The sequence below is a fragment of the Sebastes umbrosus genome, chromosome 9 (genome assembly GCF_015220745.1).
Source record: "Sebastes umbrosus isolate fSebUmb1 chromosome 9, fSebUmb1.pri, whole genome shotgun sequence".
Taxonomy (NCBI): domain Eukaryota; kingdom Metazoa; phylum Chordata; class Actinopteri; order Perciformes; family Sebastidae; genus Sebastes; species Sebastes umbrosus.
This window is the reverse complement of record NC_051277.1, coordinates 6,964,477-6,979,991: the sequence shown is the minus strand read 5'-3', so window position 1 is coordinate 6,979,991 and position 15,515 is coordinate 6,964,477. Positions and strand designations below refer to the sequence as shown.

Here is a 15,515-nt window from a genome sequence, read left to right as displayed (position 1 = left end):
AGTTGTTTAACTTGCCAAATCTAGTTTTAACTTATAAGACAAAACAAAATAGACATTCGTAATGACTTGCCGTAATGTCAAACCTTTCTACTGTGCTGGAAATGCTGATGGATGACATCAAAAGTTCTTCTGATCTGTGCCTATAGTCTGGATCTCTGTGAGTGAGTGAGTGAGTGGAGGAGGTGCTTCTCTCGTATCGTCTTCTTGATCCTCAGGGCACTGCCAGGAAATAAAATGTGAGATCCATAATCATCCATTAAGCAGAGTGTTAAATGAGCTCTTTATCTTGCCCTGCCTCAGCGGAGGAAGTAGTAACTAGAGAGTAGGACCCACCATGCTTTATAGTACTACCCCATGAGATCAGAGATAAGGATGGAGTGAAGAAAATAAAGCGATAAGCAGAAAGATGATCTCAAAGACGAGATGACAGATGTGTTGAAAGAGAGAAACGATGGAGCCAGGGCCTTTAGGCTGCACCAGCAACTATTTCTTTGTGTCTAAAGGGATAAACTGGGACTGTAACTATGCATTAGCAGTACCAGGCTCTATCTGTCTAATACCCAGTGGGGACACCTGTACTAACTATTATTGCACTCATGGTATTGTTGTGGGCTTTGGATGATGTATGGCAAAGTCTTTCACAACAGTTAGTAGGTTACTGTACTGAGGAGTATTTCACACACACTTTGTACACACATACTGTATCTTTGTTTCAACATTAATCAGCCAAATACATTCCACTTCCTGGTATGTATATGTCTGACTCAACTTTAGTGGCTTTATGATGGCAAACTTTGAACTTCCTCTTATGATGACGATGTACCACAAACTAATAAATGCATATTTAATGATAACCAGCAACCTCGTTACAATACTGCTTCCATATAATGTAAGGTTATAGCTGCCTGCCTTTATATGAATTTGTTAGTAAATTACCTAACCTCGCATTTCTTTTCTTTTAGTTTGTTGTGTTACAAGGAACTGTCCTCATCTTTAAACTCACATGAGGCACATAAGGCCTGTAGAAATACACAAATATATTCAAATCGATTTGCATGTCATGTGTTTGTCTTTTTTAAATGATAACACCATTACATAAAGATAACTAGACGTCACCCTACATACCTTCAGTTTTAAAACTGTTTATTATTCTATGAAAGCAAATTAAGGCTGGGAGGATTTTTATTCTATAAGCAACTAAACACCCAAAATATATATACCACTGAACTTTTAAAGTATTGAAATATTTTACTTTGAAAACCATCTATCAGCAACTGAATTTTCTTATTTTAATAATTTATTTGGTTTGAATTTCCCTTTGTGACATTTCAAGTTGTGCAATTTCCAAATCGAGTGGCTCAAATTGGTTTGAGGAAATTCAGACACCAAAATTCAAGATGAAAAATTCAAACTTGACGATTTTGACACCAAGGATAATCAATCAAGCCTGAATGGAATCGATCAGACCTCTCGTATAACGTCATATAATCTAAGAAAGTGAAGTTGAGATGAGATTTTTTTTTTTTTAAATAGCGTAAATAGCATACATCCAGTGGTTAAATTTTACAATTTCCAATTAATATGACTTGTCTTTGCTGCCATATTATTCTGCTATATCAGATGAAAATGTATTTTTTTAGCATGGCTCAGTAAATATGAAACTCTGACTAAAGACTTTGTTGCATGAAACACAGCTGACCCTTTCTTGACCCTTGATCTGACGAGCTCTTCGTCAGGCTCCTCTGTGAGGCTGGTGTCACACTGTGCTGCTGTCAGAACAATGACTCGCTCTTAGTCACTCGCTTTCAGTCCATCCCTCTCACTCACTGTGGACAGCTCTGCGGTACCAGGCAGTCGGGATGACAGTGAATGTTAAACTGTGTTTAATACAAAATAAAAGAAACTCAATTCAATGCCCCCTTTTTCCATAACTTTACATTGTGCTTGTGGACGTGCTACAAGTGGAAAAATGCTGCAAATGTGCTCGTCAAATATGATTCAGTCTAACAGGAATATCACTAATGTTTACCTCCATATGCTTAACCCCCTTTAGACGAGTTGGAGGCTATACTCTCTGATATTCTGCAGCATATTTGTGACGGCTTTTGTGTGCGCGTGAGTAAGCACAGTGTTGCCAGTGGCTTGGCATACATCATTGCATATATGTTCTCCCAAAGTGGCTGTTCTGACTGGCTCTTTAATGCAGCTGTAAATCAGACCACTGGAGGTCTGACTCTCTCCACCAGCCTCGATATACCACCATCACCGCTAACCCCACCAAACACAGCCCCACTGCAGCGCAGGCAACATAGCTCACGTCCGCCAGGAGCTCTTTACACCCCCTCTGCCAGCTCCCTTCTTCCTCCTAATAATTCTTTATGATCATTGAGTCCACTGGTCTCTGCTGTTCATCACTCTCACACACAAACACAGACGCACCTGTCTCTGCAGCAGAAAGGACATTCTTCAATGGGTGGGGGGAGGAATTTTAGATATATTTGAATGGCTAGTTAGACAATATAAATGCTTTGCGAACATATTTTGAGAACTAACCATTTGTCTCTCTCTCTCTTGTCTCCCTCCTCCACCCGTGGCCTTGTTTCCTGCTTGATGCCGTCTTCAGCACAGCCAAATATAACGTCCTCACCTTCCTTCCCCGGTTCCTCTACTCACAGTTCAGGAGGGCAGCCAACGCCTTCTTTCTCTTCATTGCACTGTTGCAGGTAAGACGTGGTGTTGCTCTGCTTCTGTGACATAAATTTAAATTAGGGCTGTATATTTTTCATCTGGCGATACGATACATATCATGATACAGGGGTTACGATTCAATATATTGCGATATATTGCGATACTGTAAGCAGCAAGGCGATATATTGCAATTTTTTTTAAATCACATTTTAGGTAAATAAAGTCTGAGTAATATAATAACCATCATTTATAAATGGTAAATTGATAGTTAATTAAACTTAGTTGATAGTCATTTTATTGTTAACAAACAATTAAATTATAATTAATAATGTTTACTTATTATCAGTAATGCTATACTTTATGTTATTTTAACACTTTAACTGTGTAAACGTTTAAGAAATAGTTTATTAAACATCTATAAACATTACATAGATAGGTGGACCAGATATTTGTAACACTTTGTTAATAGTTAATAACATGTTTGTAAACTGTCTATAAACATTATTTGGATGGCAACTGATGATTATAATACCTTGTTAAATGGTTAATAATTGGTTTCCGGTCCATCAATCTATGTAATGTTTAAGTCATTTGGTCATCATTAACAAATACTTAGTATAGTACATAAAATGTTATAATGTGTGCAACAATAAACTGTTAATAAATACTTTACTAATGTAATCAGAATGTAATTGTTATCATCTCTTATCAGCTATGATACAATATATATAATATATAAACAAACTATTTCATATTACACAAACTAATGATAAAATAACAGAATTCATAGCATTAATAATAATTAACAATAATTATTAAATATAATTTCATTGTTTGTTAAAATTAAATTAAATATGAACTAAATTTAATCAACTATCAATTTACATATTTAAATAAAATATTGACTGAGTTAACCTTTTCATGTAAACTATTAATAAAAAAAATCAATAGTACTTTTGAGGATCGATACAGTATCACAAAACATAATATCGCAATACTTTTTATATTTTCTTACATCCCTAATTTAAATACAAATAAACTCTATTATTAATGTTAAATCACTTTATCTTTTTTATTTTATACTCTTTGCCATGACCTAGACACATCTCCAAAGGTCATGTCTGTAATTTCACACAGACACGCTCGCTCTCACAAACACACACACACACACACACACACACACACACACACAGACTCAGTACTTTATATATCCTCATAATGAATAATACATGTAATACTATGTGTTCCTCCTTTAAAGGGAAACTAGATTTGCCTGCAGGCTCAACACAGCATACTGCATATCACATCTCTTGGAAATGCATGGGGTGCTGTGAATGGCTGTACACACTGTGTTTTGTTCCTTTACTGTACCCCTACTGCTACACTGCAGTGCAGAAGCTGTGCTGTGTTTTACTTGGTGTGAAATGGGACACAGGCAACACACTCAAATAGTCCAACTGATGTGGAGCCACAATTAGAAAATCAAGGGTGATGTGAAAATCTTTAGCATTAGATTTGTTAGAGAAATAAGCTTCTCCTGGCCAGAGAGTCGCTGATTATTGGCTCGGCTCATGTTTTGATTACTGCCCAACTACAGCAGCAGATCTTAGCAGCTCTGGCACTGTTTTGATTTAGATACTAGCAGAACAAAGACAGACTAGCCTTGAGGAAGTTTGCAGGGTTTTGCCTGCATACTGTAGGTCAACATTAATCTCCTTTTAAGAACACTTAAAGCCTCAACCACCAATCATTACTACACGATTCAAAGGAGCCAAAAATCCATGTCTCAGGTGTTCAAGAGCTTCGCAGAAAAGATGAAATAATGAGAGAAGGAAGATATAGAACTGAGATTCTGTCTTTACCTACAGTATATCCGTGCTGACAGACTAGCCTACATTAATGAGAGCTTTGAGGATGGGAAAGGGCTCTATCCAGCGACCTTGAAGGAGCTGCTTTGAAAAGCAGCCAGTGTGAATCTTCATTACCTGCCTTGTCGATGTTGTGACCTTGAATAAAACATCTATGCAGATGAGGGAGACGAGAGATCTATTTCGTTCAAGTTTCCTTCGAGCGGTATAACAGGGACGATCTCCTGTGGCCCTCGCTTGGCTTTAATTACGCTGCTGTTTGACTGTTAATTTTGAAAGACTTAAAATAGACAAATCATTAAACATTCAGTGGTAAGGAGAGCAGTATAATAGCACTAAGAAAGTTGTTTGTGCTGAATAAACCTCCTTGAAAACTGCATTTATTTTGGAATAGAATCCATCAAAATCAGCGGCTGGTTGAAGTTTTGAGCGATGAACTTGTAGTCTGCTTCAGCAATATTCTCATTTTCTCTTTTAGCAAATCCCAGATGTGTCCCCCACTGGTCGCTGGACCACACTGGTGCCGCTGCTCTTCATCCTGGTGGTGGCTGCTGTCAAGGAGTTCATTGAGGATCTGGTAAGAATATTATTTGATACTAGCTTCGGTGTTTGTTTCACCCTGTCGAAAGATCTCGCTTTCTGTGAGAAAGTTGGACTTGTATTGTATTTTAAAAACAATACAGAGTGTGTTCAGATTAGTTTTGTGGCTTGAATATATACAGTATGATCTTATCCTCTTACAAAAAGGTTTGTCATATGATGTTGTCTTTAACGTGATATTAACTGAGAGCCGTCATCTGTCCTAGAAAAATATCATTACTGCAGGAATTAAGAGATCAGTGAGATCACTCAGTCAGCAGGTATAAAAAGTCAAACAACAAACTTTTGAAGGCCCAATGTCGCATATGGTTTAAAGCCACTTTTGCATCCCAGCTATCACATCATTGTGCTTAATGAATGCAGACAGTATGGACACATTGGCCATATGTAGTAGAGTGTGGAAAATATGTTTGCAGCATTATCTTCAATTTGTTTGTGCAATATAAGTCATTTTTATCCATATATTCTATTAAATATACTGAACGGCCAAATGCACTTAACAATACCTATCGAAAGACAATTGTGAGTCTATGAAATACATGAAGTAAAATTAAATTCTCTGAAAATTTGACTCTATTTTATTGGTATAGTAGGTCAGTAGTTCTCAGTTAGAGTGATGTACCTTAACTGTCCTCCTGTAGAGAGTGTGGTCTTTTGTTTTGTCTCATACTGTACAATATGTCCTCTGAGTGGTTCCCTGATAGTTATATGACCACAGCAGGAGACTCCCCAACATATAGACACATCATCAGACTTAGACATGCATACGCACACATTCATATCCGAGGTCACAGCTGTGCCCACTGCACCCGCAGTACTCATTCAGTCAATTAACCTAGATACTGAACGCTCATGCACAAAGGCAGTTAGTACTAACAAAACAAAACAACTGTCTGCCCTCCAGCAACTCTGAACTGTTGAACAGATGCTTTAAAAAAACAACCAAAAACCTTATGCAATTTATCTTGTATGAAAGGTTGATTTCAGTGTTATTTTGTTTGGGTTGAATCTTTTTATTGTATGAATTCTTGTTTTCTAGGAAGCTAAAAGCTTCAAAATGTGTTTGTGTCTGTGTTGGCAAGTAATCCACTCAAGCCCTTCTGAACTAAGTGAGGGAATGTTGCATTGTACTGTATTGCAGTGACCCTGCAATGCGATCCTCTATGCAGGTCCCAGCGGACAGTTACTCTATACTATTAGGCTCTATCTCGTGCTGAAGGGACCAGCGCAGCACTTTCTCTCTCTCGGCCTGTTGTGGAAAACATGGGAGCGGAGTGGTGATGACTCTGTCTTCTTTATCGCTGAAGGTCACCTGCACACGCGTCTGTTCCCTGCGCTGCGCTGTCCCTCACAAGTTGACCTGACAGGGCAACATCGACCCCTAACTTCATGAATCATGCACTATGGACACATACTGCACAGCACATATTTTACCTTGTTGCTGGCTGCCTCTGCTGCAGCAGACTCAGGCTGTTAGTTCTGAGTAGTTCAACTATCTTTCAGCTTAAAGGGATAGTTCGGGTGTTTTCAAGTGGGGTTGTATGAGGTACTTATCCATAGTCGGTGTATTACCTACAGTAGATGATGGTCGGCACGCCCCCAGTTTGGAGAAGCAGACAAGAGATACCGCACAGAAGAAAAGCAATAAACGGCTGTGGACGGGGCCAGCAGCAAAACGTATTTAAGTCACCTAAAGGAAAGGCCTACTTAAAAAAAATCAATATCATTTAAACGTACCTTATTTTTAGAATATTTTCGCCGCTTTACCTTGCTGTCAGACAGCCCTTTCCGACGGGGAACTGAAGCCGTTGTATCCATCTATGCTCTCGCCAAAGTCACCAGACTCCATTGAAAAATTCTGTAATTTTGTGACTTTGGTGAATCCGAACTAACCAAAGTGACAAAACCCCCCCCCCCCCCGCTTGAGGCAGCTGTAGACAAGCAACTTCCCTGTTCTGCAAGGAAAAATAACTGTTTTTTTCAAAGGAGTCTGGTTGCTTTGGCGAGAGCATAGATAACGGCTTCAGTTCCCCATCAGAAACATAGACTGTATAACTGTCTCACGGCAAGGTAAACCAATGAAAACATAGCGTACACTTAAACTGATATAGATTTGTTTAGGTGAGCCTTTCTTTTAGGTGACTGTCTGCTTCTCCGAACTGGGGGCGTGCCGACCGTGATCTACTGTAAGTAATACACTGACTATGGATAAGTACCTCCTACGACCCCAATTGAAAACACCCAAACTATCCCTTTAAAATGTTTCCAGTCAAACCGAAATGAAAACAGCTGTTAAACCTCTCACTGCTGCGTCACTTTAGCAGGTTAATCAAGGTTACATTGCAGATGCTCTACCCTTTCTATCTTCTGCTGCTTTCAGTTTTCCCCCTCCATAGCTGAAGTCTACAGAGGCCTGATACTGCAGTATTTACGCATAACCTCTGCATGCTACCCGCCCTCCACTGCGCTGTGATTACACACATCATCTCAATACAGTACATCTCCATTTTCTCCATGTCCATCGGGACAGAAGGAGCGAGAGAGGAAGAAGCAGAGAGAGAATATGAGAGGGGAGAAAGGCAGGAAAAGTTATGGAGCAACGTATATAAATACTGATTCACTCCTACTACACGTTTATGAATAGAGGAGGCCGGTCCGTACAGCTAGAACAGATAGTTTGGATGAATGAAATTAGCTGACAGCTCTTACACAGGGGGTGATGAATGAGCTTTGTAAAGGTCTACTCTTTACTAGCAAACTTTCTTTCTGGGCACAGTGCAGCTGGTAAAAGGCTGAAGCACACAGACACAGCCAGCCGATTCATTAGCATGTTGCAGGGATATTAAAACAAATTTGATTCAACTGGAGCCTGAAAAAGAAGTTGGAGGGCAGAGAGGAGAAGAGTTGAAGGATAAGAAACAGACACGCTGAAAGAGAGAGAATCCTACAAGAGTGGATGGAACAAAAGTGCAAGAGAAAAGCCAGATTCAGTTTATTTATAGCTTTCATATACATAGGTTTTGATATGACTGGTTAATAGCAGCTGTAGCAGACAGATGTTTTTGTGACTGTAAGGTTGCTAGCTTGAGTCCACAGGTCATCTGGCTATGGAGAGTGAACACCTCTTTTCCTTTAGCAGCTGTGTATTGATGCAAACCACTTCACCTTCAGCTGCTGTGGTTTCTCAGTGAGCAGCAACTTTTTTCCCCCTCCTGAAACGTACAGTACAGTGTGCCAAATTACCCAAATTAGCTCTAAATTGAATTACAATTAGACTAAATTAGAATGAATCTTCAAAGTAAACAGATTATTAGTGGATATGTCCTCTCCTCGCTAATCGAGTACAGCACATGTTGCTTTTAGGAGCTACATTGTAAAACACAGTTATTATTTATATGAGACGGACGCAGCAACACATTATTACTCAGCGTGATGCTAGTTGACAAGCTGTCCCTCGGAATCAGCTGTTGAAGTCACAGTTGATTGCATGACTGTTCAGCAGACAAGAGGGACATGAGGGGAAGTAATACTGCTGATTAGTATTATGATGCAGCCACATACAGCACATATAGGAGAGATTGTTAAGTCTGTATGTGGACTTCAATGTCAAATACACTAAATACTGCTTGATTGAGAATTATTATTTTTGTGAGTGGAGCCTGATGGCTTTGAAGACGGTGACATAACGGCTTCAGTTCCCTGCCAGAAAGGGCTGTATGGCGAGGTAAAGCTGTGAAAATATTCTAAATTTAGCGTACACTTAAATTGATATTGATTTTTTTTAGGTAGCTCAAATACAGCCCTTTCTGACGGGGAACTAAAGCTGTTATATCGTTCTCTTCAAAGCCACCAGACTACATTCATAAAAACATTAATTTTACCTCGCAGAACACGAGAGTATACATACAACCTCTCTTCAAAAAAATCCAAACTAAACCTCTCAGTTATTTCCAAACTTAGCACAGCTAACGTTGACACTTCATAACCTTATTGATTAGCTTTATGATTATCTTACTTTGGTAACGTCACTGCTTTTTGCAACGGCTGAATGGGCGATTCCATTTGAAAAAAAAAAAAAAAGCAGATGGACCCGCCCTTTAAAGTTTTCCTTGTCCAAGTTAAGCTGCTGGATATGCATACTGTTTTTCTCTGTGTAAGCTGAGTTGCAAAGGGTTAAGCATCAACATTACCAAGACTTATTGGGGCCTCCAGTGCAAAAACTCTATGCTGTCATGGTACTGTAGGGGTCATTGGACGAAGGCATCACTCAGATGCCATTCTACATAATGGGAGTCTGTGCATTGCGATGGTTGTGTAGTCCTAGTGAGAATATTCACATAAACTCTGCAGTCCGTGCAAAGGTGTAATCTTTCTTCAGCTTGTAACTGCAGACTTTGATAAATAGTAAGAGGTGCTACACAGCGTCAGCCTCTTCAGGCCATTTCCACCTATAAAATCAGAGAAGTTGAGGCTTTTGTAATCCAGGCTAGTTTGATTAATGAATGGTTTCTTTTCTCCCTTGTTTGTTTGTTGTTACTTTTTAATTAATGTATATCAGATGATAATATGTGTGTTCTTTTCTTCCCTACAGAAACGTCACAATGCTGACGGCATTGTCAACAAAAAGGAATGTCAAGGTATTGAAAAACATCTTCCTCTTCAGGTTTTTGAGAAGAGAAGCTAATGTGTTGTTGGTTTTAATAGAAAACATTCTACTGTTTTTAGTGTAAATTATTCACATTGCCAACAAGCAAGTAATCTAGAGCTGCAACAATTAATTAAAGTTGTCAGTTATTACATTTCCAGCTTCTTAAATGTGAATAATTGCTGGTCTCTTTCCTCCTCTATGACTGTAAACTGAATATCTTTGAGTTGTGGACAAAACAAGACATTTGAGGACGTCATCTTCGGCTTTTGGGAAACATTGATCAACATTTTCTGCCATTTTATAGACCAAACAACTAATCGATTAATCGAGAAAATAATCAACAGATTAATCAACAATGAAAATAATGATTAGCTGCAGCCCTAAAGTAAAAATAACCTGATGTCTGCATTGAAACATGGCTCTTATTTTCTTTGTCTCTTCGACTTCCTCTTTCTGTCTTGCTGTAACTTCCTCGTTTCTCTCTCATTTCCCCCCACAGTCCTGAGGAATGGTGCCTGGGAGATTGTGCACTGGGAGAAGGTATGTACCCACTATGTGTCACTAATGGTTATCATCTATTGTGCTGTTGTCAATTGGAGAAATCTCTCACATACTGTACACACACACACATGCATACACCCCCTGACCCCTCTAGTATCTAGCCGCTAATTAATCCAGCGTTTCCATGTGGACGGTCATTAGAAGGCAACGCTGGAGGACAAAGAGAAGCTTCCTCTCTTCTCCCCATAATGAAACTGTTTTATTACTGTGGCTGGAACAATTTCCCTAAAAGCAGATAAAACACCAGGGAGTGCAGAAATGAGGTAGATTTGGACTGTTTGATAATTATTTATGTTGCCTCATCCATTAGAGGGTGCATTCAGCATGTAGCAGTGCAATATAAGATGAATCTTTCTTTCTGCTCTGGGGGATATGAGACAGACAAGAAATAATAATATTGATTTATCACACAAAGTATTTGTTGATTTGTTCTTGAGAACTAAATTAACAGCAGGAGGTGTATTGTCTGTGTAAACATGCTGCCATCTAGCCTGATGATTTGCACATTATTAATACAGCAATAGATGGATATAAAATAGACAAATAGGCCAACAGATAGATGGTTGTGTGCATCAGTTATCGCAGAGGTTCCTCAATTACATCACATATTTAAGACACGATACATGCCACAACAAGATGCCAGAATAGAACGAGATATATGTGGCAGTGCGTGCGTGATATATGCTGAGTGGTTTAGGAAGTACATAAGATTAGTTTAGATTAAACTTAACTGACCTTTTCTGAATCAGAAGTTTCTGTAACTAACAAAATATTTGGTTCATGCATTTTGGTTCATGCAGAGATAAAATCACTGTGTTTCGTGCTGGTATGTGAATGTCCCCTCTAAAAAGGCTAGCTTTAAATAATTGATGCCTATTACATCTTCATCATGTATATGGTAAAAGCGGCTTCTCTCCCAAAGTTCTGTTTGGTCTCCAACTTTCTCTAACTCGTAACTCTTTCAGGGCAGCTTGAATGAGGCCAAAATGAGCACTTGTTTTTCGATTATTCTTTTGGCCAAATATCTAGATCACAATTATTAATAACGCTGTCGGTCTCCATGGTTTTGTTTTGTTACGGTTCATGCATTTTATGTAATCCTATTTTTTCAGCTGTAATAGATTTTTAAACTGTAGAGAACAAAATGTTTGGTTATTAATAATTTACCCCTGTTTTCTCATGAAATGTGTTGCTTTGTCTTTGTGTATTCACATGGTAACTGTCATGACTTTAGACAGGTTCTACCTACTGAAGCCTACTTCCTTTGTCTTTGTAACAAAATTAATTATAATGTCCTTCTCTTTAAATCTTTGATTATGTAATTAATCAGTAGATTGGTTGCTGCTTTTTATTTTGTGATCAAATTGTATTAGTTTTAAAGATATGCATTTGAAATTATTAAAAAAAATACAAAAAATGATTGAAAAAATAATACAAAATATATAAAAAATAAGAAAGCTATACTATAAATAAATAAATAATGATAATAATAAATACCCCCCCCCCAAAAAATAAAAAAAATAACTTAACATGCTTTTTGTGTTATTGCCGCCATTGATCAAAATTGATTTTTTACATTTTTAAATTTTCTTGGTTTAAGAAGTATGCATTCAAAATTATTAACAAAAATACATAATTCAAAACGAAATATTAATCATTATTATTATTATTGTTATTATTAATAATAATAACAATAATAATAATAATACCAATAATAATAATAATAATAAATATACAAAAAATAAACTGAAAACATAAAAATAAAAATAAATATAAAATTATATATAAAATATACTATAAAAAAGTTTAAAAAAAATAATAATATTACTTAACTGCTTTTTTTTGTTATTGCCACCATGGATCAGAATTGATTTTTAATTAATGAATTTTAATAATTAGTTTTTTTTTTTTTTAAATTTACAACATTAATGGCTAAAGAATAGACATTAAGTTATGAATGCAACAGACCTTTTGTGCAGCTATGTGGAGCTTGTTACATGTTACGTCATGGCTCATTTTTCACCAGTTTTTATGACTGAAAATGTTGATAAATACAATTTTTGTTTCCTGTGAAGTTGATGAATGATGGAATATGCTGAGTGGTTACACCTGTTATGCAAAGTTCAGCAGTAATAGAAAGAAGACTCCAGCTGTTTCATCTACTATGTTGACTGTTTTAATGTACTTACCTTTTTTCCCTCACCAGCTGTGTGTTTTTGCTTCTGACGTAGAACTCTGTTCTGTTTCCATTTATGCTGTTTTATAGGTCGTGCACAGCAGTAACCATTTTATTTTCACAGGTTGAGGTGGGCGATATTATTAGAGTAAATGGCAGTGATTTCGTTCCTGCAGATGCTGTCATTTTGTCATCCAGGTATAGCAGTCCACCCTGCTGCCAGACTGTGGCCAACTTCTCCCTTCTTCTCTTCTTCTTGCTCTCTCTCGGCTTGCCCTAAAGAAGTGATGGTTAGATAATACATCAAGCCAAGATTGTCAAAGTGGCTTCAAAACCTGCATTTGAAATTCAAAATTTTGTTTAGTAATACATAAGTTTAAGAGTACTGTAACTGGATGTGATGCGTTGTGTCATGCACCATCATTTCTCTAGGTGGGACAGTGGTAATGTGATATTGGATTAGGATTGATCCTTCATGTCAACATACCTATCTCCTTCACCTTTTCATAAAACCATTTGGACCTCCTATGGAGCTCACATGCATTCTGTATCTTTCTTTTAAGATGTTTTAAGTTCAAATTGATCACAAAATGTATTCAGATTTCTAACCACAACTTCCCACATACTTTGTTCTGAATATGATATTAAATTATATATTAAAACCTCTGTCTAATATCATGTTTTTCTAAATGGTTTTGTGAAAAGGAGAACAGATGACTAACCATACCCTCTGATCATAAAGGACTGATCATTGTGCTCTTCTCATTTCTCTCTCCCCTTTACGTGTTTGCTGTTTGTCTGTCTATCTGTATGTTTTCTTTTTTTATCCTCTCCATCCCTCCCTTTATTCCCCTCATCCTCTCCTCTCCTCCCCCCTGTTGCAAACAACTGCCACACCTCCTCTGTCTCGCCCCCTGCTGGTGTGTGGTTGGTAATATCAGGTGGCTGTTGGGGAAGTAGTCAGAGCTTCAAACGGGGACCACCTCCCGGCTGACCTCGTCATACTGTCGTCCAGGTTAGCAAACCAGCAATGTTACCAACAAAGCAGCGATGGGAGGGATAGGGGCTGTGTGTACCAGCTCTTCTATCACTCCTGACATGAATGACAAATAGTTTATTTTACACACTTCTTGAGGAAGGCCTGTGATATTTTTGGCTACAACCAGATGTCACAGTTAATGAAACCATGTTACTTTCCTTTTCCTCTACATTGTGGTTTGGCAGACATAATAGTGGCCGCTTATACACTCATTTTATTATGTATTTAAACCATAACTTGTACAGTAGTTCAATGTTTGGCTGAGACATGCTCCTTCTTTGAGATACTTTTTTATTGGGTGTGAATATATATTTTCCATATTCTTGCCCTTTGCATGGCTTATATGGCACCCTGAATGCAACAATTTAATGTGACCGTTTGCATGCAGTCACGTTCCAAGATGTTGAAAAGCATCTTGGAATTGTAGTTTTGCTAACAAATTACTACCATTGAAACAAGCTTAAGTGTAGTTCAGTGATTCACAATCAGTATTAAAGCAGTTTTATGAATAGCGCCAACTTTTAGACTTCACTTCCTGGCCATCGCAGTGAGACTTCTGCTCATTTCCATGAAACAAAGCTCTCATTTCGTGGCTAATAGCAGCTGATTCCAAACCTCTCATTGATTGTGGTTGGGCTTCAGTTGTCCAGATCTCTTTTTGATTTTCCCCTCTACCCTGTGTGTGTGTGTGTGTGTGTGTGTGTGTGTGTGTGTGTGTGTGTGTGTGTGTTTGGACCGGCCTTCAGTATGAATATATATCACTCTGTGAAAAGAGTAGCTAACCGGCGACCCAGCTCACCTTAAGCAGCACCGGCATACTCTCACTCTCTGTCCCTGTGCCCAGAGTCTGTCAGAGGCCCATTTGTCTGCTCTGTTTGTTGTGCTCGGCATGCCTGCTCGCTCATGTATCCCTACTCTGGTGTTTTCTCCTTCTCCACTCCCTGTTCCTCTGCAGTGTATTTTAGTCAGTTCAACTCTGGGGTAGCAGCAAACAAATATGTTACGTCTGTCTTTAGGACATTTACACAGTAAATCAACTTCCACTCAGTAAAACTTTGTTTGTTATGTTCCTGAGTGGCCTTCAGGCTGACATAGAGCATCTTTGTTTGCAGAGATCTACGCTGCGTCCGAAATCACATACTATGCACTACGTACTCAATATGTGTACTTATCGTTCAACATACTTTTGCGTAAATAAACAGTAGTTAGTTAGTCTGAACTAATATTAAATAATATATTACGCCTTGCAAAGTTACATCTTATACTGTCTGTCAACGTCTGTTATGAACGTCGTTTTCACTACCACGTTGCATTGTGGGATATTTATTCCGACATAGTGTCCAGGGGCTTTATCCAAAATCACATACTATGCACTACATATTCAACATGCGTACTATCTTTCAACATACTTTTGTGCGAATAAACAGTAGTATGTATCTTTTCGGAAGCACTGAGCAGTAATTTACGTCGTCACTTCCTGAGAGCCTCCTTGCCGGTTGGAGACGTGTAACCATGGTAACCCGTGCCAACCTCATGTGTCCGAATGCTGATTTGTGAGAATCATAAAGTCTGAAATAATTTAAAATATATATTATGAACGTTGTCATCACTACTGCATTGCATTGTGGGATATTTATGCCACCGTAGTGTCCAGCGTTTGCATACTGTGATATTTCATCGGAAATAATTTACAATTCACATACTATTGGTTTCATGCTAAGGTTTCGGACATACTAAAAAAAATCTCAAATACTATTTTAGCGTACTAAACGGAAGAGGTGCGGAAAAAATCGATATAGCATAATTGTATCAATACACGAACATCAAGTGTCGATCTTTAATTATATAAACTAATAACCTTTTAACAATCCGACGGCGAACCCAGCCGCTATTCTGTCTTTCAGAGGTTTTTGCGGGCTCAGTCTTAACGCTAGA

At 38.1% G+C, this 15,515-nt stretch overlaps 1 protein-coding gene across 6 annotated transcripts in view; it reads left to right on the top strand.

Moving 5' to 3' along the window:
• The window catches only part of atp8a1 (ATPase phospholipid transporting 8A1), a 123,714-nt gene that overhangs the window by 26,503 nt on the left and 81,696 nt on the right, over window positions 1-15,515 (top strand). For all 6 annotated transcript variants that reach the window (XR_005208301.1, XM_037780973.1, XM_037780972.1 and 3 more), the window contains exons 3-7: window positions 2,624-2,723; window positions 5,035-5,133; window positions 9,748-9,793; window positions 10,304-10,344; window positions 13,483-13,556. Coding sequence is in view for 5 of the 6 variants with exons in the window: in XM_037780973.1 (XP_037636901.1) it covers window positions 2,624-2,723; window positions 5,035-5,133; window positions 9,748-9,793; window positions 10,304-10,344; window positions 13,483-13,556 (360 nt within the window). In the remaining variant the exon portion in view is untranslated. The remainder of the gene's footprint in view (window positions 1-2,623; window positions 2,724-5,034; window positions 5,134-9,747; window positions 9,794-10,303; window positions 10,345-13,482; window positions 13,557-15,515) is intronic.